This window comes from Ammospiza caudacuta, chromosome 6 (assembly GCF_027887145.1).
Source record: "Ammospiza caudacuta isolate bAmmCau1 chromosome 6, bAmmCau1.pri, whole genome shotgun sequence".
Lineage (NCBI taxonomy): Eukaryota > Metazoa > Chordata > Aves > Passeriformes > Passerellidae > Ammospiza > Ammospiza caudacuta.
In genome coordinates, this window is record NC_080598.1 from 26,815,147 (window position 1) to 26,833,248 (window position 18,102).

The window sequence follows — 18,102 nt, forward strand, 5'->3', positions numbered from 1 at the left end:
TTGGTGTATGTTCTTAAGAAGGACTGAATAAATCTCTGAACCACCAAGGCTGCAGCACGTTGGTGAGAGTATTAAATGTGACTCTTAGAGGAACCAGTCTGATTTTTTCAACAGAGTGTGGGAGACATAAAGCTATCTTTTAATGGGGCTAACACCTCTCCTGCAACCAAAAAGTGCAGATACCTATTGTTCTGTGTCTTTATTGTTATTCATCATTAAAGATCATCAAGTTCTGGATGCAGAACTTAAGCAGTGCCATTGACAACTTCTGTTGGAAACTTTTGGAGGACTGCCACACTCATCTGATGACAGGGAGCAACATTCAGTCAAGAACACAGGTTTTCACCATGGTTAGCTCCTTGTCCTAAAATTAGGAAGTCAGAGGTGTATTTGCAGCAAATCTGTGACAGAGCCAACCTATGTCCATAAAAACAGTCCATGATGCCAATGGGGTCCTCAGAAGGGAGACTGATTTCATACCTAGCAAAGTATCAAGTACATTGTTGCAAGTGTAACACTGCAACAATGTAATACATAAATACATATAAGATATATTTACGTGTGTACACACTGAAGTTTCCTTGTTCACACCTGACTTTTAAGACATATATTTTTCCTACGCTATTATTCTACCTGAGTCTGCTTCCTCCCAAACTAGCCCACCACCAGCAGTGCTTGTCTAAGGAGATGGCCAGAGAGGAAAGAGACAGCCAAGGCATCCCGAGGCTGTGACTGCAGTCAATTGTCTCTCCCTGGGGTATTTATAAGCTGCATACCGGCGGGCAGGGGTGGGCAGTTGGCACCGTGACCTTGGGAGCTGGGGAGCCTGACTAGAATTCCTGGGAGCCACGTGAGCTGGACTGGCAGGAGCAGCTGCAGCCAATGGGGAGGAGACCAGCACTGGCTGTTCAGATTGAGTTTCACTCCTGTGGCTTGAGATTTTTCTCTTTCTCTCCCTGTCGTGCTTTTGCTCTTTGTTTATGGGATTGGGCAGACGAATGCACTGATGGAGCCCTAGCAAGAAAGATGTTTGCCTAGTGGATTTGGGATTCTGCCTTCGTGCTGAGCAACCACTTCTTGCCATTGCCTACCACAGCTCCAGCCCCCTGACATGGCTGGGCTCTCATGGCTCTGGGCCCTCTGAGCACACAACCCGCCCTCTTCTAGTGGGGCATTTTATGTTGTGCTCTCTTGTAAGCACATCCTTTTTGCTGTCCTTAGAGGTTAGTGTATGAGGCTTTTTAATCCATGGGAGATGGGTCAGGACCAGACAAAGCAACAGATAGAGAAAGGACTCCATCTTTACCAGTCTAATCAGACCGAAAAGGCCCTGCGAGTCTGGATGAGGGTTTTGGAGAAGTCTGCGGATCCTGCTGGCAGGTTTCGGGTTTTGGGTTGCCTCATCACTGCTCATGCAGAGATGGGCAGATACAAAGACATGCTGAAGGTAAGGTGAACTGGAGATGAATGCATGCCATTGTGTCGCAGCCGCGATGGAAACGTGGCTGGAGAGCAGAACCTGAAGCGGGGGGTGCTGTGTGTGTAACAGAAAATACCAGCTGTTGTGTGCATGTTCTGGGCTGCTGTGATCACTGTGCTCACCAAGAGCTCCAGCCCACAAGATACACAGAATATGATTTTTCACTGGGTCTGGCTCATCAGGATTCCTGGGTTATTTAAGTTCTCTAGTTTTTCATGGGAAGCTGTCTTGATTATTTCTCACATACAGGCACACCATGTTATCAGGCTACAGGAGCAGGTATGAGAACAGAGCCTTTGTCCACTACAAGCTGTTTACATTCTGTATGTCAGCACAAAAGGAGAACTCAAAGTGGATTCTGTAGAATAAGTATCGTTCTTGTGGAGACATTGTCTGTTATCTTGTTCAGCTTCTGGCTGATATCTAAAATAGATCTTATACTGGGGTTTTCTAATTGCAATTATTTGTTTGCCAGGGGGCTGAACAAGAGGGAAAAGAAGATGCTGTTTTGGTGAAGTAATTGAGACATCCCAGATGTCTCACAATTGAGGTCAGAGAGCAGCTTCCAGTTGCCAGGACAGTATAGAAGAAAGGAGGAAGGATGTAGGGCTTGATGGAAGAGCGGTAAAAAGCAGCTGAAGTTACGTTTCAAGCACATGAGCATAAACAGTTTAATTAAATGAACAAAAAGAAGCTGGTATGTGGATCTGAGAAGTAAGAGGATGTGTACAGAGAGCAGCAGGCAGCATTTGGGAGGGAAGCTCAAGAATCTGTAAGACAAGGCAAGAGAGTGTTGTAATAGTCTTAAGAAGCTATCCCAGCCTGAAATAGGGTCTTACTGAAGGGCTTTGATATCCTTGTCCTGATGTTTTGGGTTGCCTCTTACTAGACTGGCCATCATTCAGCATTTAGAACAAAATGTGAAAGGGATGTCTACATCTCATTGAAAAGATTTTGGTAGCTCTGTTTGGAATTGGAGCGAGGAGAGGGGAACACCTCACTGATAAAGCCATGCACATGTCAAAGCCCTATATTGAAACCAAATACTTAAGATGAAGAAGAAAGGAGAGATATTAATACACCTGGAAAACATTTGAAGACAAAGAATTTTGTTAAGTGGTATGAAATTAGGTGCTGGCAAAAACAACAGATAGACTGGGGAAGAAAGAAGAGAAAAAGGGTAAGATGTAGCTACCTGAAGGAAATACTGAAGACTTCATGGGGAAAAAATAAAAGGCAAAGGAGTGAGCTTAGTATACCCAAACATAATTCTTTACCTGAGAAGAGAACAGAAAGTGGGATCAGAGAAGGTGAACTTTAGTTCTTTGCAGCATTAGGAAGGAAAAATGGCTTCAGTCAAACTGAAGATTTTACAGAGCAACTGGTCAAAGGATAGAGAAAGGAGAACTTTAGCAATAAGCCACTGAGAGAGGAAATATCAGGAGAAAATGAGTCAAAATTAAAGGCATGAAATATAAAGTAATTTAAGAAGGCCTGTGATGCTTAACCTCTTCTGGAGAGGAAAAATTACTACACACCAAGAGAAGAGGCTATGGCAACTAGGAAATACTGAAGAACTTGTGCAAAATTAAGGGAATGTGGAGAAGCATGAGCTAGCATGCACCACTGAGTCCACATAGGAGCTTTCCTAAACTGTAATGGGAACTGAGAAGATGATTACAAACCCAACATACACAGTTTATGGTTGGTGATGTTTGGGGGGTTTGTTTGGGGTTTTTTGTGGTTTTGTTTTGTTGTTTTTGGGGTGGGGGGGTTTGTGTGTGGTTCTTTGTTGTTGTTGTTGGGGTTTTTTTGGTTTGGTTTGGGGTTTTTTGTTGATGTTCTAGTAGCCTAAATTATTATGTGTAGCCACAATATAAAAGGAAGTAATTGATTCCTTTGGAATTTGCCATCCATAATCCTGATAATGTCTAATGAAAATTGCCACCTTTGCTACTGATACTAATTCAAGCCAGCTTGAATGCTTGTGCTTGCTTCATCACAGAACATAAAGAGTTACTGCTTAGAAGAGTTTGCAGCTGGAAAGAGACTTCATTGAAGAGAAAAGTATGCAACAAATCCTGGAGGTTATAGAACCAAGACTGTCAAGATCAAGACTGCAATTTATTAGCAGAAAATTCCTTAAAGAAGTAGCTTGCTTTTTTCTATTAATAGAAAAATGTATATTTTATATATACTAATAGATATTAATATATATACTAATAGATTAGATATATAGTAGATATATAATGGATATTATTATATATACTATTAATATACTATAGTATATTAATAGAAAAAAGAATATTTTAATAGCTTAGGAATTCCAGAGAAAGTGGGATACATTACAATGAGTGGAAGAAAACAGAACTGCATTGTGTCAGATGTTTCCTGCTTCACCAGCCTCCCTTTAGGGCCATTTAACAGCTGTTTTCCCCTTACAGCCAGCCTAGTTCATCTTCCCTGCCCTGAGACTGTGTGAAGAGAGGGAGAGGTTTCTTCTGAGACTTCATAGGCCTTTTAAACCTCCAGATAACTGCTCAGTGCATACAATGCTTCTCCATGTGCTGATGGCCTTGTCTGCCCTGCTCAGAGATGAGACTCTTTCTCCAGCACAGGGTGCTACTCTGTGGGAGCTTGAGCTGTATTTAAATAAACTACACACACTATCTTCTCTACTTAAAGTTTGCAGTGGTCCAGATTGACACAGCACGGGAGCTGGAAGACCCAGATTTCCTTACAGAGAGCTACCTAAACCTGGCTCGCAGCAATGAGAAACTCTGTGAATTCCAGAAAACAATCTCATACTGTAAGACGTGCCTCAACATGCAGGGTACCACTGTGAGCATGCAGCTGAATGGCCAGGTGAGCCTCAGCATGGGCAATGCCTTCTTGGGCCTCAGCATTTTCCAGAAGGCTTTGGAGTGCTTTGAGAAAGCTTTACGCTACGCACACAACAACGATGACAAGATGCTGGAGTGTCGAGTCTGCTGCAGCCTCGGGAACTTCTACACCCAAATAAAGGTACAGTCACCTAAGGGACAGGAGGGTGGCTGCCCCACAGATTCAGGGAAGCACTGGAAATCACGTGAATTTCAGCCTTTGTCTTTCCTATAGGAAGTGCTGAGAGAGCACTGTAAGCTAAAACCCCTCTGCAAAATCCAAATGGAGTACTCTCCTCCACAGTAAGGATGGGAGGATTAGTGTCATGTTTACACAGCACAGCAGAAGCAGCTGTGAATATGTGTGTTGAAAAGATCAAACTTAGCTTCAAAGAAGATCACATCAGAGACACAGGGCTGGCAGGCAAAACTCATGGACTCTCTGTTTCTACCACTATTGTAGGCAAATAGCTGCCAGCCAGCTGTAGGTAAAACCAGGCAGGGACTGAGCACAGGGGTGATTTGCCAGTTATAACTTCTAGTACAAACAGCAAAAAATAGGTTTTTCTCACAAAGTCCTGATTTCTTCACTCATAGAAGATCATCACATGAAGTGTGGTGACCAAAAATAAAGAAAATAACATTGTGCTGAGCACTTTTCAGATGTGAAATAAGAAGGGAGAAAGAAAATTTGAGAATCTGTGGTTTTCTTTCTGCATTGTGGAGAATAAAAAAAATATGAAGATTTTTTCACTTCTGCGCTCTTATATAACTTACTTGAAAATGGTTTTAGATATTAAGATAAGTTTTACATAATTATTGTAAAATAAGATTTTTTTCTAACATGCTTTTAATGCAAAAAAAGGATGTTTAAAATGTATTATTACTTTTTGTGAATTTGATGAGGCCAGGAGTTTTAGTTCCTCTTTCCTGCAATGATGGATAATGAGATCCAAACTCACTGTTTAGAGAAAATGAAGGCTACATGTAGATGTTACAAATAAAGATGATGTAAGAGCAGAGAAAGTTTTCAGCCTTTGCTTAGAGAGGAGGGTAAATGGTTCCTGCAGAATAAAGTTATGGCATACTACATAAAATTCATTTCCTGGGTCATTGCCCCAGTGTCTAGAACGCAGAGAATAATAAGGATTCAGTATGTGGCAATTCCATCTTTCACAATTTGAAATCCACCAAAATACTGCACACACAGAAGAGGAGCAGCATGAGTTTAAACATGTGCAGAAATCTGGTAACTGTTGCAGTGTTAGTAAATGAAAAATAGCTGGCCTTTTTCCTTCTCCTTTTTGCTTTATGTTTGCTGTGACTGCTGTCTGTGTGCTTGTTGCCTTACAGGACTATGAGAAAGCCCTGTTTTTCCCCTGTAAAGCTGCTGAGCTGGTGAATGACTACGGCAAGGGCTGGAGCCTGAAGTACCGTGCCATGAGCCAGTACCACATGGCCGTGGCCTATCGGAAGCTGGGGCGCCTGGCGGACGCCATGGATTGCTGCGAGGTACGGGGCAGGGGCACAGCTGGGGCTCTGCCAGGGCATCCTGCCATGCCCCGCTGCAAGAGAGAGACCCTGCCATTCACACGTGACTGCACATCTTCCTGCTGCCTTCCAGTCTTAGAGCTGTAGTTTCTGTAGCCAGAGGGCTTCAAAATTTGGCTCTATGAATGGTCCTTGGTTAGGAACATGTGAAAAATATTTTCCTTGCCTTAAAAGATGGTGCCATTTCTTTGGAGCTGAGCTTTTAGTGGCTAGAGTCCAAAGTCCCAGCCTTGCTGTTTTGAACAGGAACAGGCTGTTCTACTGACCAGAGGCAATTTCTTGCAGGAGTCCATGAAGATTGCCCTGCAGCACGGTGACCGGCCGCTGCAAGCACTGTGTCTGCTCTGCTTTGCAGATATCCATCGCAGTCGCAGGGACGTGCAGGTACAGCTCCTTCCTGCCAGGAAGGATGGGAGGAGTAGCAAGAGGGCATGAAAAGAGTTCATAGCAAAACATTTGCTTTCCTCCCTGTGTCTGCAGACAGCCTTTCCTCGGTATGACTCTTCCATGAGCATCATGACAGAGATTGGGAACCGCCTGGGCCTGGTGCAGGTGCTGCTAGGAGTGACTAAGTGCTGGATGATCCAAAAGGAGCTGGACAAGGTCAGTTACAAACTTGGTTCTACACAGGTTTGTAGGACAAGACTAGAGCGCAGTCTCGTACTGCACAGTTCAGAAGAGGGTACAGTTCAGAAGAGACCTGTACCCCCTTGGTTCTACCAACAGGGTCTGTTGCTGGTAGAGTTATATTTCTCTGAATGGTCTCTCTCAGCCAGGGATTTGTTACTAATGGTAGGAACATGCATTCTGAGTCAGACTGCTAAATTACAGAATTGCCTCATTAGTCAATCCTGATGACTTTTAAGCTCTATGCTGAGAAACCAGCACTGGAGGAAGGAAGCCTTATGCTCTGAAATAGATTCCCCTGCCTACTTTTTAGTTCTATGACTAAGCTCATTGATGTGCTAATGATGTTTAGGCAGCTCTACAGCTCCACCATGTGCTTTGCAGGCAAATGTGGCATAAAATTCTTTGAGAAACTTGACGGTCTGTAAACTCTGATGTGAAACAGAGGAATGAGAGCAGGAATTTATTTGGGGATAGATAACCAGTCAAGATAGAACAAGGGGGTGAAGTTACTTATACTAAAAAGGCGTAGACAGTGTGTATGTGTGTTAAAATCCAGACTGCACTAGATGCAGCACATTGCATAGCAGGAACATTATTCAGCCACAGAATTAAATGCTCAAAGGTTAGCCCTGAACTAGCTCTGAACAACTGTACACAGTGCTACATCAAGACGCTGGTTGGGTCTAAATATGGTGAAATTTTGCTCTTATCACTCATATTGAGACACCAAGAATTTTAGCTCAAATGAAGCAACCCAGACATCAGTATGTCCAGCTAGACAGGTTCAGGGTGCTGTCAGCATCAGAGTGCCTCCATCAGTGAATCAGTTGGGTGAGACACCCTGTGCAATCTCAGGAAGTAACCACCGTGTTTGTTAGCAATGGGAAGAGAAACCGTGGACTTGAAAAGCTAGCTCAGTATCAAAAGAACAGGACAGGACACAGCAGGTAGGCCTCTGCAGAAGACAATATTCAGAGCACTCATCAAACTCTTCCATTCACTGATTCTGTCTCAAGCCACTGTCTGATATCAAGCAGCTCTCACTTGTGAGAACATGATGCAGGCTTTGCACAGAATTCTAATCTCACCAAATCCCACAGAAGAAGAAAGTGAAGGAATCTTGTATTCTGTTCCAGGCAATAGAGGGAAGTCTGCCCTTCTGGGTCAGGGACCTTATGTCTGCTGACCAAATGTGACTTCCTTAGGTGTCACATCCCTGAATATTCACCCAAGCCTGTTCTTCAACTTGGCAGGCCCAGTTTCCATTTCTCATGCTACTCATCCCTGTATCAGTTACTTAATAAAGCAATTTGCTAACTTTCCACTTGCAGATTCCCTGGTTTTGCTCAAGCTTCTTCCATCTTCCCAGTCGCTTTCACCAGTTAGTCCATTTCATTTGCATGTAATATAATCAATGCTATTCCAGATCCTCCCAAGCTGCTCACAGCTTGCTTGCCCTCATTCTTGTGCAGTCCAAGACAAACTGTCCCCTAGACTTTTCAATATCCTTTCCCTTACTCCACACATTTCGCTTTGATTCTTGTTCACAATCATTAATTTCAGGAATTTTCAGTACACAGTCTTCCTAAGCACAGTTCTCAGTTATGTTCTCCCTGCTGGCCTTCAGTTCCTGCTTCCCTCTCTTACATTTCCTTATCCTAGGCTGTTGCTGCCACCACAAGTCTAATGCCATCTCCTCTGCATTCACAGCACATTTTTGCATCTCATCTGGTCCTCTCCTCCTACAACAGCAGTAATGCCAAATTATAGGGTAGAAATTTTATAATGTTCCTCCTGAAAACTACTGCATCACAAGGGAGACCTCTTCTTCCCCTTGGACAAAAAGGAAGCAGATCTCAATAGCTCTGGAAAAGAGAGACTAATTATCAGAACAGCAAGGAACACTGTGACATCTAGGTGAAAGTAGGGAGTCATTTGGTATGACAGCTGCTATGCTAAATATTTCCTTCAGATTTTAAAAATGGATAGCAGAACACTCCTACATCACACCATGTGTAAGTAAGGCAAGGTGGATATATGAACAGCAAGGAAAAAATGGATAAGTGTGGTGCATTGGTGCTGGTGATCCCTTTCCTCACCTCTGGTACAAGTGAAATTGAAGTTGCCCAACAATTATTGAGCCTGCAAGGTAGGATGGGGACAAGGCTTGCTTTGCCATCCCAGCCCCAAAATGAGCATGTGGGACTGAGTTTAAATAAGTCTGTATTCTCTCTGCTTGGGGACCAGCCTCTGCCAACACTGACACTGAGTGTCTGTGACAGAAATGCAGCTCTTGCATTACTTGCGGTCCTTCAGAAACCAGCTTTTTCTTACAGATTAACTTTTGGTAGGGGAGGGAAATCTACCCTCCCAAAAAAAGCTTTTTTGATTCTCCAGTGTTACAGGGATACTTGTTAATCCAAATTTTACTCTGTACTTATTTACCTCTTTTTTTAAATCATTCTAATAGGACATTCTTAAAAGCCTGGTTTTCATATATTTGGCTGAGAACTAACAACCAGTGCTCTCAATTCACAGGCCCTGGAAAGCATTGAAAAGGCACAGGAGCTGGCAGAGGGACTAGGGAACAAGGTAGGATCCTTTTCAGCATTCTTCATAGTCTTGTGTCAGGCAATATAAGATGTCAAACATTGAAGGCTTGTCGTTGCTCATTAGCATTCCTATTAACCAGTGAGTGTTTGAGATTTGCTTTGTCACTAAGTGTTTGGTTGTGGGCAGTTGCACAGATAATCATCAGTATGCAAGTCTGAAAAATGAGTGAGGAGTCACAATGGATTGGCAAAGGAGAATGAGAAGCAGTGGAAATGGGGTGTGAAACAGACAGAGAGCTAGAGGATTAGAAGTCTCTTCTTGAAAAACAGTTTTGCCCTGAGCAGCTGCTGAACTGTGCGCTGGCTGGAGGCAAAGGAAAGTGATGTATGTCAGGGGTAGCTCAGGGAAACCAGGACTGGAAGAGCTGCTGAGTGTCTCAAACCTCGTGTTACCTTTTGTGACACAAAGAAGAAGGGTTAATGACAAGAATTGCTGAGGCCTGCTGATGTTTCTGCAGCTGGCTGATGGGGCTGTGGTGTTCCCACTCCTGTTTCTGGTCTGTGTTCACCCTGTTGCTCACTTGTCTTATGTTTCTGTCCTTCACCTGCAGCTCGGCCTGCTGAAGCTTCACTGCCTGTGTGAAAGGATCTATCGCACGAAGGAGCAGCAGCAAGAATTGCGTGACCACGTAGTGAAGTTCCATGAATGTGTGGAGGAGATGGAGCTGTACTGCGGCATGTGTGGAGAGTCCATTGGGGAGAAAAACAACCAGCTCCAGGCACTACCTTGCTCCCATTTCTTCCATTTGAAGTAATTAGCTGGAAGCACTAAAATTATTATCATTACATTGGTCATAGAAAAGAGCTGCTTAAACCCACAGCAGTCCTATGCACACTGTTCCCCAGGTCTTTGTCTGCCTTGCAGGATCCCCTTGCAGTGCTAAGTCTCTCAGCCTTGGAGGGTGAGATTTAGCCATCATATCCATCACACTCCCATTTGTCCTCTAAATAATTATTTACTGATGTCCTCACTTTGTAGGTGGCCAGCTCAATTCACAAATTCTTATTTGACTCCTCCTGGGGAATCAGTTCTTCATTCCCAGGGGCAGTTTGTCTTTTTCCCACGTCCCCTCACTTTCTCCCTTGGCTAGTGGCAGACAGAGGTGGAGAACTTGCTCAGACTGTTATCATGCTACTGCCATGAAAGAAATTAGCTGCACCACCATTTTACTGTAGAAAAAAACACGAGTGTTACAAAACACTCTGAAAACTAATCAGGAGACTAAGAATAACAAAGTTTCACACTGACACCAGAATTAGCATCAAACTACTGGGCAGTGAGAGATGTCCGATGAGCTCTGGGGACTTGTCTCCAGCCGTACAGAACAGACTTTTCTACAGGAATTTGCCCAAGTGCCTCCCTGGAAGGGACGGGGGGGGGGGGGGAGATGCGGTCCCTGCCGGTGGCGGGAGGGCCACGGGGAACAGCTCTGAGGTGTACGAGAGCCGAGGAGCCGCCCCTGACCCGACCTCCTTCCGTTGCAGGTGCCTGCAGACCAACGGGACCCGCGGCTGCCCCAACTGCCGCCGCTTGTCGGTGAAGCCCGGCTACGTCTGACCGCCCGGGCCCGGCGGGGACTGACGGAGCCGCTCCCGGGCCCCCTCGGGCTGTGCCTGGCGGGGCCCTCCTCGCCTCCCCTGCGCGGGACCGCCTCACAGCTCGGCCCCACTCCCCCTCCCTTCCCCTCGCTGCCGTGTACGGGCACTGGCTGTAATAAAAGCTTTCTCCGGCACACCGCCCCGCCTGCCTCCAGCGCCGGGCCAGGCCCCGCCCCGCCCCGCGATGGCGCCGCCGCCATCACTCAGCACGTTTGGGGGCGGCACGTGACCCGCCGGCCGCTCCCCGCCCCGCCGGCAGATTCGGCACGGCCGCGGGCGGCGGGGGCCGCGATCGGGGAGGCGGCGGCAGCGCCGGGGCAGGGGAGGGTGCGCGGAACCCCCGGGCCGCACTTCCCGCCCGTGGCGCTGCCCCCGCCCCGCGCCGCCGGGAACCGCAGTGCGGAATCTGCCGCGCCGAACCCGCCGCGCCAAGCGCGCTCCCGCGGGCCGGCGGAAAGATGGCGTCGGTGTGGGATGAGTCGGAGGTGAGGGGCCGGGGCCCGGGCCGGGCCGGGGGCGGCGGGGCCGGGGCGAGCCGCGGGCCGGGCTGACGGTAATGCTGCCGTTGTGCCCCGCAGGACGGTGTCGGCGAGGAGGTGCTGAAGATGTCCACGGAGGAGATCGTGCAGCGCACCCGCCTCCTCGACAGCGAGATCAAGGTAGCGGCGGGGGCCGCGCCGGGCCGGGGAGCGGAGCCGGGCCGGGCCGCCCTCCCGGGAGCTCTGTGCTGCTTTTGTTCGGGGCGGGCGGGTTAGCATGCGGAATACTGAACCGCGAAGGTAGGGAAGAATCACTGGAAGAGCATCGACCCGAGGAAGCTGAGGGGGCGGCTGTTCGACGCAGCCATGGGTGCTTTAGCTAAAGTTACACAGGCAGAGGGGAGGGGGAAGTCTGTTCTGTGGCCTGAGTCGGGTAGGATCTTTGGGTAATTTAGGTTGGAAGGGACTTGAGCAGACCTCCAGGCCAAACACCTTCTCAAAGCGGGATCAGCCATAACTCAGGCTACTCAGAGTTATCCGGTTGGATCTTGAAAGCCTTTAAAGACACATAGTGCACCGCTTTGCAGGGTGTTCAGTGCTGCTGCTTGACAGACCTCGTGAGGATAAAGATTTGCTTTGCTACAGTCTGAGCCGCATCTGTTTCAGTCTTTGTTATTTCATCTGCCCATTGTGTATTCCTGTGAAGTGTCTGGTTCAGTCTCTGATGCCTCCTTCCCCAGCTGTTCTGTTCTCCAGCTGAACAAACCCACCTCCCTCAGAGGGGCCCATGCTCCAGCCCCCAGCCATCTTAGTGGCCCTATGCTGAACTCAGTCCAGTTTATCAATGTCTTTGCTCTGTGGGGGGGACACCAAAACTGGACTGAGTGCTCTAGGTAGGATCTAAAAGTACTGAATAGAGAGGACTCAACGCTTCTCTCCATCTACTGCCTGTAGTCCTGATAGTACAGCCCAGGATGCCGTTTGCCACCCTTGCTGTCAGGGCACATTGCTGGCTCCTGTTCAGTTTATTATCTTATGGAGACCCCCAGGTCCATTCCTCAGCCAGACAGTGACCAGCATGTGTCACTGCAATGGGCACTTCCCTCCCTGCTGCGGGGCTTTACATGTGTCCTCGTTTTTTGCAAGGTTTCTGTGTGGCAGCTCTGCCTTTGAACACCGAGCCTATGCCCCCAGTTTGGTGTCATCTGCAAACAGGAGGGGAAAACATTCCATCCTCTTGCTTCATTCATGGAGATGTTAAGCATATAGACCTGTCTTGTGATAGACATGTTTTGCATAAAAGAGCACTTACAAATTTAGAATGTTTGCTGCCCAGTGTTAGCATTATTGACATAAAATATTTCATAAATTGTATAGGGTAACTTCATCCTATACTGCTTCAGGCTCCACAAGTAATTCTGACTTACTAATGTACTTTATTATTCTTTAAAGACAGTAAAGGGAAATCTGTGTCTTATTTTTATACTGCAGAATACAGTAAGGAGTAAAAGTAGCCTTCTTCATTTCATAGTAAGAGCATTATAATTGCAAAATATTTGTAAGAACCCTTCCTTCAGGCAGTTTTCCTTTAATATATTCTAGGCTGTTTTATTAAATCAAATTTATTAATTTTTTTTGCATTTTTACTTCACAGATTCTGTATTGGCTCCTGTTACAGTTCTGTCCTGTGAATGTGTTACAGCACAGTATTATGCTTAGACATAAAGACTTTTTAAAAGATGGTTTCTTAGTGCAGAGTGGATTTCCCCACTGAACAGACTCACACACACCAGTTCAGGTGTGAGCAGGTCTCCTGAGATCTCTTGGTGCCCCAGTCACTTCAGTGGGGATCACAAAGTGTGTGTTGGCACACTGTGTGACTCACCAGGAAAGGGAGGACAAGGCCTGCCAGTGTCAGCCAGACAGCACTGCAGACATCTGTTGGGTGTGAATGTACTCACTGTTGGATGGGGCGTACAGAACTTTTTTTGCTAGAGGTTTTTTCTTACAGTTAGTACAATCATAGCATAGTTTGTGTTGGAAGGGACTTTTAAAGGCCAACTCCTGCTGTGAGCAGGGACATCTTTAACTAGACCAGGTTACTCAGAGCCCTGTCCAACCTGGTCTTGAATGTTTCCAGCGATGGGCCAACCACCATATTTCTGGGCACCCTGTTGCAGTGTTTTACTATCCTTACTATTAAGAAATCTTATATCTAGTGTAAATTTACCTTCTTGTCCTGTTGTAACAGGTCTTACTAAAATGTCTGTGCCCATCTTTCTTACAAGACAGCTTTAAATGCAGAAAGGCCACCATGAGGTCTTCCTGGAGCCCTCTCTTCTCCAGGCTGAATCATAGAATGCTTTGTGTTGCAAAGGACCTTAAAGATCACCTAGTTCCAACCACCTTGCAAAACATAACTGAAATAGGTGTGTGTATGTAGTTACTTTTGTATCTGTATTTATTAAAAGATCACATCCAAACCAAACCATATCTGGGCTGTATTGATTAGGCTGAGGCTACCAGGTGACACTGGGAAGAAATTATTTGGGGTTATTGATTAGTTAGAGACCAGAATGGACTGTATAGCCTTGATTCCTAGCAAATTTTGGCTAATTTGCTGGCTTTGCTTTTTTTTTATATATTACATTTCCCTTTATTCTTCAAACTTAGATTTCTGTAAGGGTTTGCTTTTGGAACAACCTATTAATTTTATCTTGCCTCAGTTTTCTGACACTATTCCTTTTTCTTTCTTCTGTGTACCAATTGCAGATCATGAAGAGTGAGGTACTGAGAGTGACCCACGAGCTCCAGGCCATGAAAGACAAGATCAAAGAAAACAGTGAAAAGATCAAAGTGAACAAAACCCTGCCATACCTTGTCTCCAATGTCATTGAGGTGAGGGTGGTGGGCTTTTACGTAGTGATATGAGAAGTGTGTGCAATTTATAGTGGCAGGGAGAAAGGCAGGGAGCTCATCAGGGATTCAAGACCTGGAGTATTCTCAGACTACCAATGCTGCCAGAGCCAGGACTTTCAGGATTTTTTGTTGGTTTTATTTGTGAACTGGAAGTGCACGTTTCTTGCCCACTTGTTCTCTGGGTCATTCTTTAGGCTCTGGGTACTGTTCATCTGTACTTAACAACCATCAGAGGGTGGCACAGCTCTTCTGAGTGTAAATTTGAGCATCTGAAATTGGACACATGCTCTCTGTAACTTGTGAAACAGCAAATGAAATGCCATGGCTCCGTTACTTTATCACATTCCTTTTGTAGTTCAGTAATTCTGATAATAGGAAAAAGAATGCTCATAGTTTGCTATTAAAAATGGGGTTGCTTTGTACTACTGTTTAAAAACTTAATGAGCTAAGCCTTAATGTGAGCTGCTGTATGGGAGAAGGAATCAGTGCCATTAGCTACTACTTTGTTCTGAATTTTGTAACATCTTTCTATGCACTATTGCATGCTGCTTCATAAGGAAAGGAAGAAATCAATTTTTACAGGAGGGCTTTAATGCTTTCAGGATTTTACTCCTGATGGATGATGAAAAGTTTCATTTCTTCTACTGCATGTATGTTAGAAGCATTAATCCTGGGATCATCCTGCTAGCCTGGTTACATTGTTTTGAACTCTTTCACCCTGGTTTTCAGCTGCTGGATGTTGACCCAAATGACCAGGAGGAGGATGGAGCAAACATTGACCTGGATTCCCAGAGAAAGGGCAAGTGTGCTGTCATCAAGACCTCTACACGTCAGGTAAGAGCCATGTGCCCAACCCGATGTGAGGAGTGATGCAGAGGATCTTCTCCCAGTACATCTGGTTTTGCTCACTTTGATTTCTTTTTTACAGACATATTTCCTGCCTGTTATTGGGTTGGTTGATGCTGAGAAGTTGAAGCCTGGAGATCTGGTGGTGAGTGATTCTATTGTGATAGTTGGATATGATGGTGGCCAGAAAATTGCGTATGTCTTACCTTTAAGAAAGAAGACAAATCTGTCCAGATTTCCCCAAGATCATTCTCTACTAAAATTTTCATAGATAGGTATTATGGGCTCAGTTACTACTGTTTGTAGTAAAGAAAAGCAGTTTGGGGTGTGTGTCTTTTATACATACAATTAGGTGCTGAAAGCTTAGAGACTACTTAGTAAGTTTTTTAAACCCTGTCTTTTTATTGTAAATAAACCGGACCACTTGTTTAAAATGTGACTGTGGCATTGTCCACTCTGCCAAGCTGGGGTGATTTGATGAATGCCTGTGTCAAAGCTGGTTATTCCTGCATCCTTGAGGTTTAGTTAATCAGCTTTGATTGCATGTTTATTAAGTGCTATCTGAGGGAACCTGTTAAAAGCGAAGGACTTGTGTTTACAGGGGGTGAACAAAGACTCTTACTTGATCCTGGAGACTCTGCCTACTGAGTACGATTCACGAGTGAAGGCCATGGAGGTGGATGAGAGGCCCACCGAGCAGTACAGTGACATCGGGGGGCTGGATAAACAAATCCAAGAGGTGATACTTTATGTATAGTTTCTGCTGTGACTGTGGACAGCCTCTTTTAACTTCGAACTCAAAAGCAGGCAGCCTGGATCTGTGGAGAAGAATGGGTATTAATATTTTTCTCTTGTTGTAGCTCGTGGAGGCCATTGTCCTGCCGATGAATCATAAGGAGAAATTTGAAAATTTGGGTATACAGCCACCCAAAGGAGTCCTTATGTATGGGCCTCCAGGAACAGGGAAGACACTTCTAGCTCGAGCATGTGCTGCCCAGACCAAGGTAAAAGGAACCTGTGAAATAGTACCTGACAAAGAGAATAGTAGAATAGTACCTGACAAAGAGTAAGAACACCTCCGGGGGAAGAGGGTTATACACACAAATTGGTATTACAAAGGCTGGGATTTTCCTGTCTATTTGCTTCCTTGCTTGTTTTTATTAACGGCTTCTTATAGTACTCAGAAGTGGCCCTATTGTGAAATGAGGCCTAGGATTGATTCTCTTTCACCTCCCAGGCCACGTTCCTGAAGCTGGCAGGTCCACAGCTTGTGCAGATGTTCATTGGCGATGGAGCGAAGCTGGTACGCGACGCTTTTGCTCTCGCGAAGGAAAAAGCTCCTTCCATCATCTTTATTGATGAACTGGATGCAATTGGCACTAAAAGGTGAGCTGTAGTCCATGTTATAGAGTTCTTGGGAGCTGCCTAGCAGCCTCCTTTGCCTGTGTGTGTAAGCAGAGCCTTTTAAAGCATGACTTACTCAGAAAGAGAGTGTGAACAAAGTCACAGATGGATAGCAGTTGCCACAATCCTTGGGCTCAGGAGCAAAGTTTGTTAGACTTGGGATCTGTCTGATAGCCTCCTGCTGTATAAAACTATTTTCTGATCACTGCAGCAGGTACCTGGAGATGTTCTCCCTCATTACTGCGTAGGCTTGGACAGCATAAGCCCTATTCAGCTGTAAGGACTAAATAAGTCTTAGGTGCTGCAGACAGTTATTCTAGTTGCAGTCCTCATCATGGTAGAACTGTAGTTTCAAGGAAAAATTTGGAACACCTCAGCCAAGGAGCGTGAACTACAGTAATTCTGTGTTTTGATGTGATTAAAAACATAGGGACAGGGTGGTCAGGTTCATACTGATGGTTTTACTCTTGTTTCCCCTCAGGTTTGATAGTGAGAAGGCCGGTGACCGGGAGGTGCAGAGGACCATGCTGGAGCTGCTTAATCAACTCGATGGTTTCCAGCCCAACACACAAGTCAAGGTTGGGAGCTAGCAGGGAGTGCTGCTGAGGTCCAGGGCATTCTATCAGGGCAAACAATGTCCAGGGAAGAAGCTTGGTGAATCTTTGGGGAGAAGAGGCCTGTCTTCCAGGTGCTCCCACTGATGATCCTACTTCTACTTAGGTGATCGCTGCAACCAACCGGGTTGATATCTTGGACCCAGCTTTGCTCCGCTCTGGACGATTAGATCGGAAGATTGAGTTCCCAATGCCTAATGAAGAGGCCAGAGCCAGAATTATGCAGATTCATTCACGCAAAATGAATGTCAGGTATGGCCTTCTGGGGCTCTTTTTGTCACTTATGATGGTACCTCAGGGCTGAGAAGTGGTTGGCAGTCACTTGTTGGGAGCTCACTGTGGGGCTGAGGAAACTCCCTACGTTGCTTTTTCTATTTGGTACGTGTTCTCAGACTTTTTTACCATTTGCTCATATTAGCCCTGACGTGAACTATGAGGAACTGGCTCGCTGCACAGATGATTTCAATGGAGCCCAGTGCAAGGCTGTGTGTGTCGAAGCGGTAAGTATTCCTCCATAGGAATAGCACTGATGGGAGGGAATGTGAAAGCTAGAATGGAGCAGCTATTTGGAACTGGTGTGGTGCACGCATTCCCTCTCTAAATACTGTCTCGTTGGGCAGGGGATGATTGCCCTCCGCCGTGGAGCTACAGAGCTCACCCACGAGGACTACATGGAAGGAATCCTGGAGGTTCAAGCAAAGAAAAAAGCCAATCTGCAGTACTATGCCTGATCCCTGCCCAGTCAAGGTTGTTGCCTTGGCAGAGGACATGAATAGACTGGACTGTAACACTTTCTGTCTGGAAAAAATAAAACATTTTTTCCCTTTAAAAACAAATCCCTGATGTGTTGGGGCTGTCGCCCTTGCTTGGTGGTTCTACATCTGTGTAAAGGCAGGCTAAAAGCCTCCTGTGCACTGTGCCCACCATGCTGCCTTTGGACCCTCCTCCAATTAGCACTGGATTAAACCCTGCTCTGATACTTCCTCATGAGGACCAGGAGACTATAGTGCAGTAAGTGTACTGTGACACTGATGACCTGCACCTCAGACAGCATCCCTGGCTCTTGCCTGCACAGCCAGTGAACAG

The 18,102-nt window shown here is 45.8% G+C and overlaps 2 protein-coding genes across 2 annotated transcripts; both read left to right on the forward strand.

The window, feature by feature from the left end:
* The first annotated feature begins 1,228 nt into the window (after window positions 1-1,228).
* Window positions 1,229-10,833, forward strand: RAPSN (receptor associated protein of the synapse). The gene is made up of 8 exons (XM_058807615.1): window positions 1,229-1,447; window positions 4,166-4,504; window positions 5,716-5,874; window positions 6,199-6,297; window positions 6,394-6,516; window positions 9,082-9,135; window positions 9,707-9,906; window positions 10,641-10,833. The coding sequence occupies exons 1-8, from the start codon at window positions 1,232-1,234 to the stop codon at window positions 10,711-10,713; spliced, it is 1,263 nt and encodes a 420-aa protein (XP_058663598.1). The 5' UTR covers window positions 1,229-1,231; the 3' UTR covers window positions 10,714-10,833.
* A 166-nt stretch (window positions 10,834-10,999) lies between these two features.
* PSMC3 (proteasome 26S subunit, ATPase 3) lies at window positions 11,000-17,852 on the forward strand. The gene is made up of 12 exons (XM_058806235.1): window positions 11,000-11,239; window positions 11,333-11,413; window positions 14,006-14,131; window positions 14,882-14,986; window positions 15,081-15,143; window positions 15,600-15,737; window positions 15,859-16,002; window positions 16,236-16,384; window positions 16,884-16,980; window positions 17,123-17,268; window positions 17,435-17,516; window positions 17,637-17,852. The coding sequence occupies exons 1-12, from the start codon at window positions 11,213-11,215 to the stop codon at window positions 17,745-17,747; spliced, it is 1,269 nt and encodes a 422-aa protein (XP_058662218.1). The 5' UTR covers window positions 11,000-11,212; the 3' UTR covers window positions 17,748-17,852.
* Window positions 17,853-18,102: the final 250 nt, after the last annotated feature.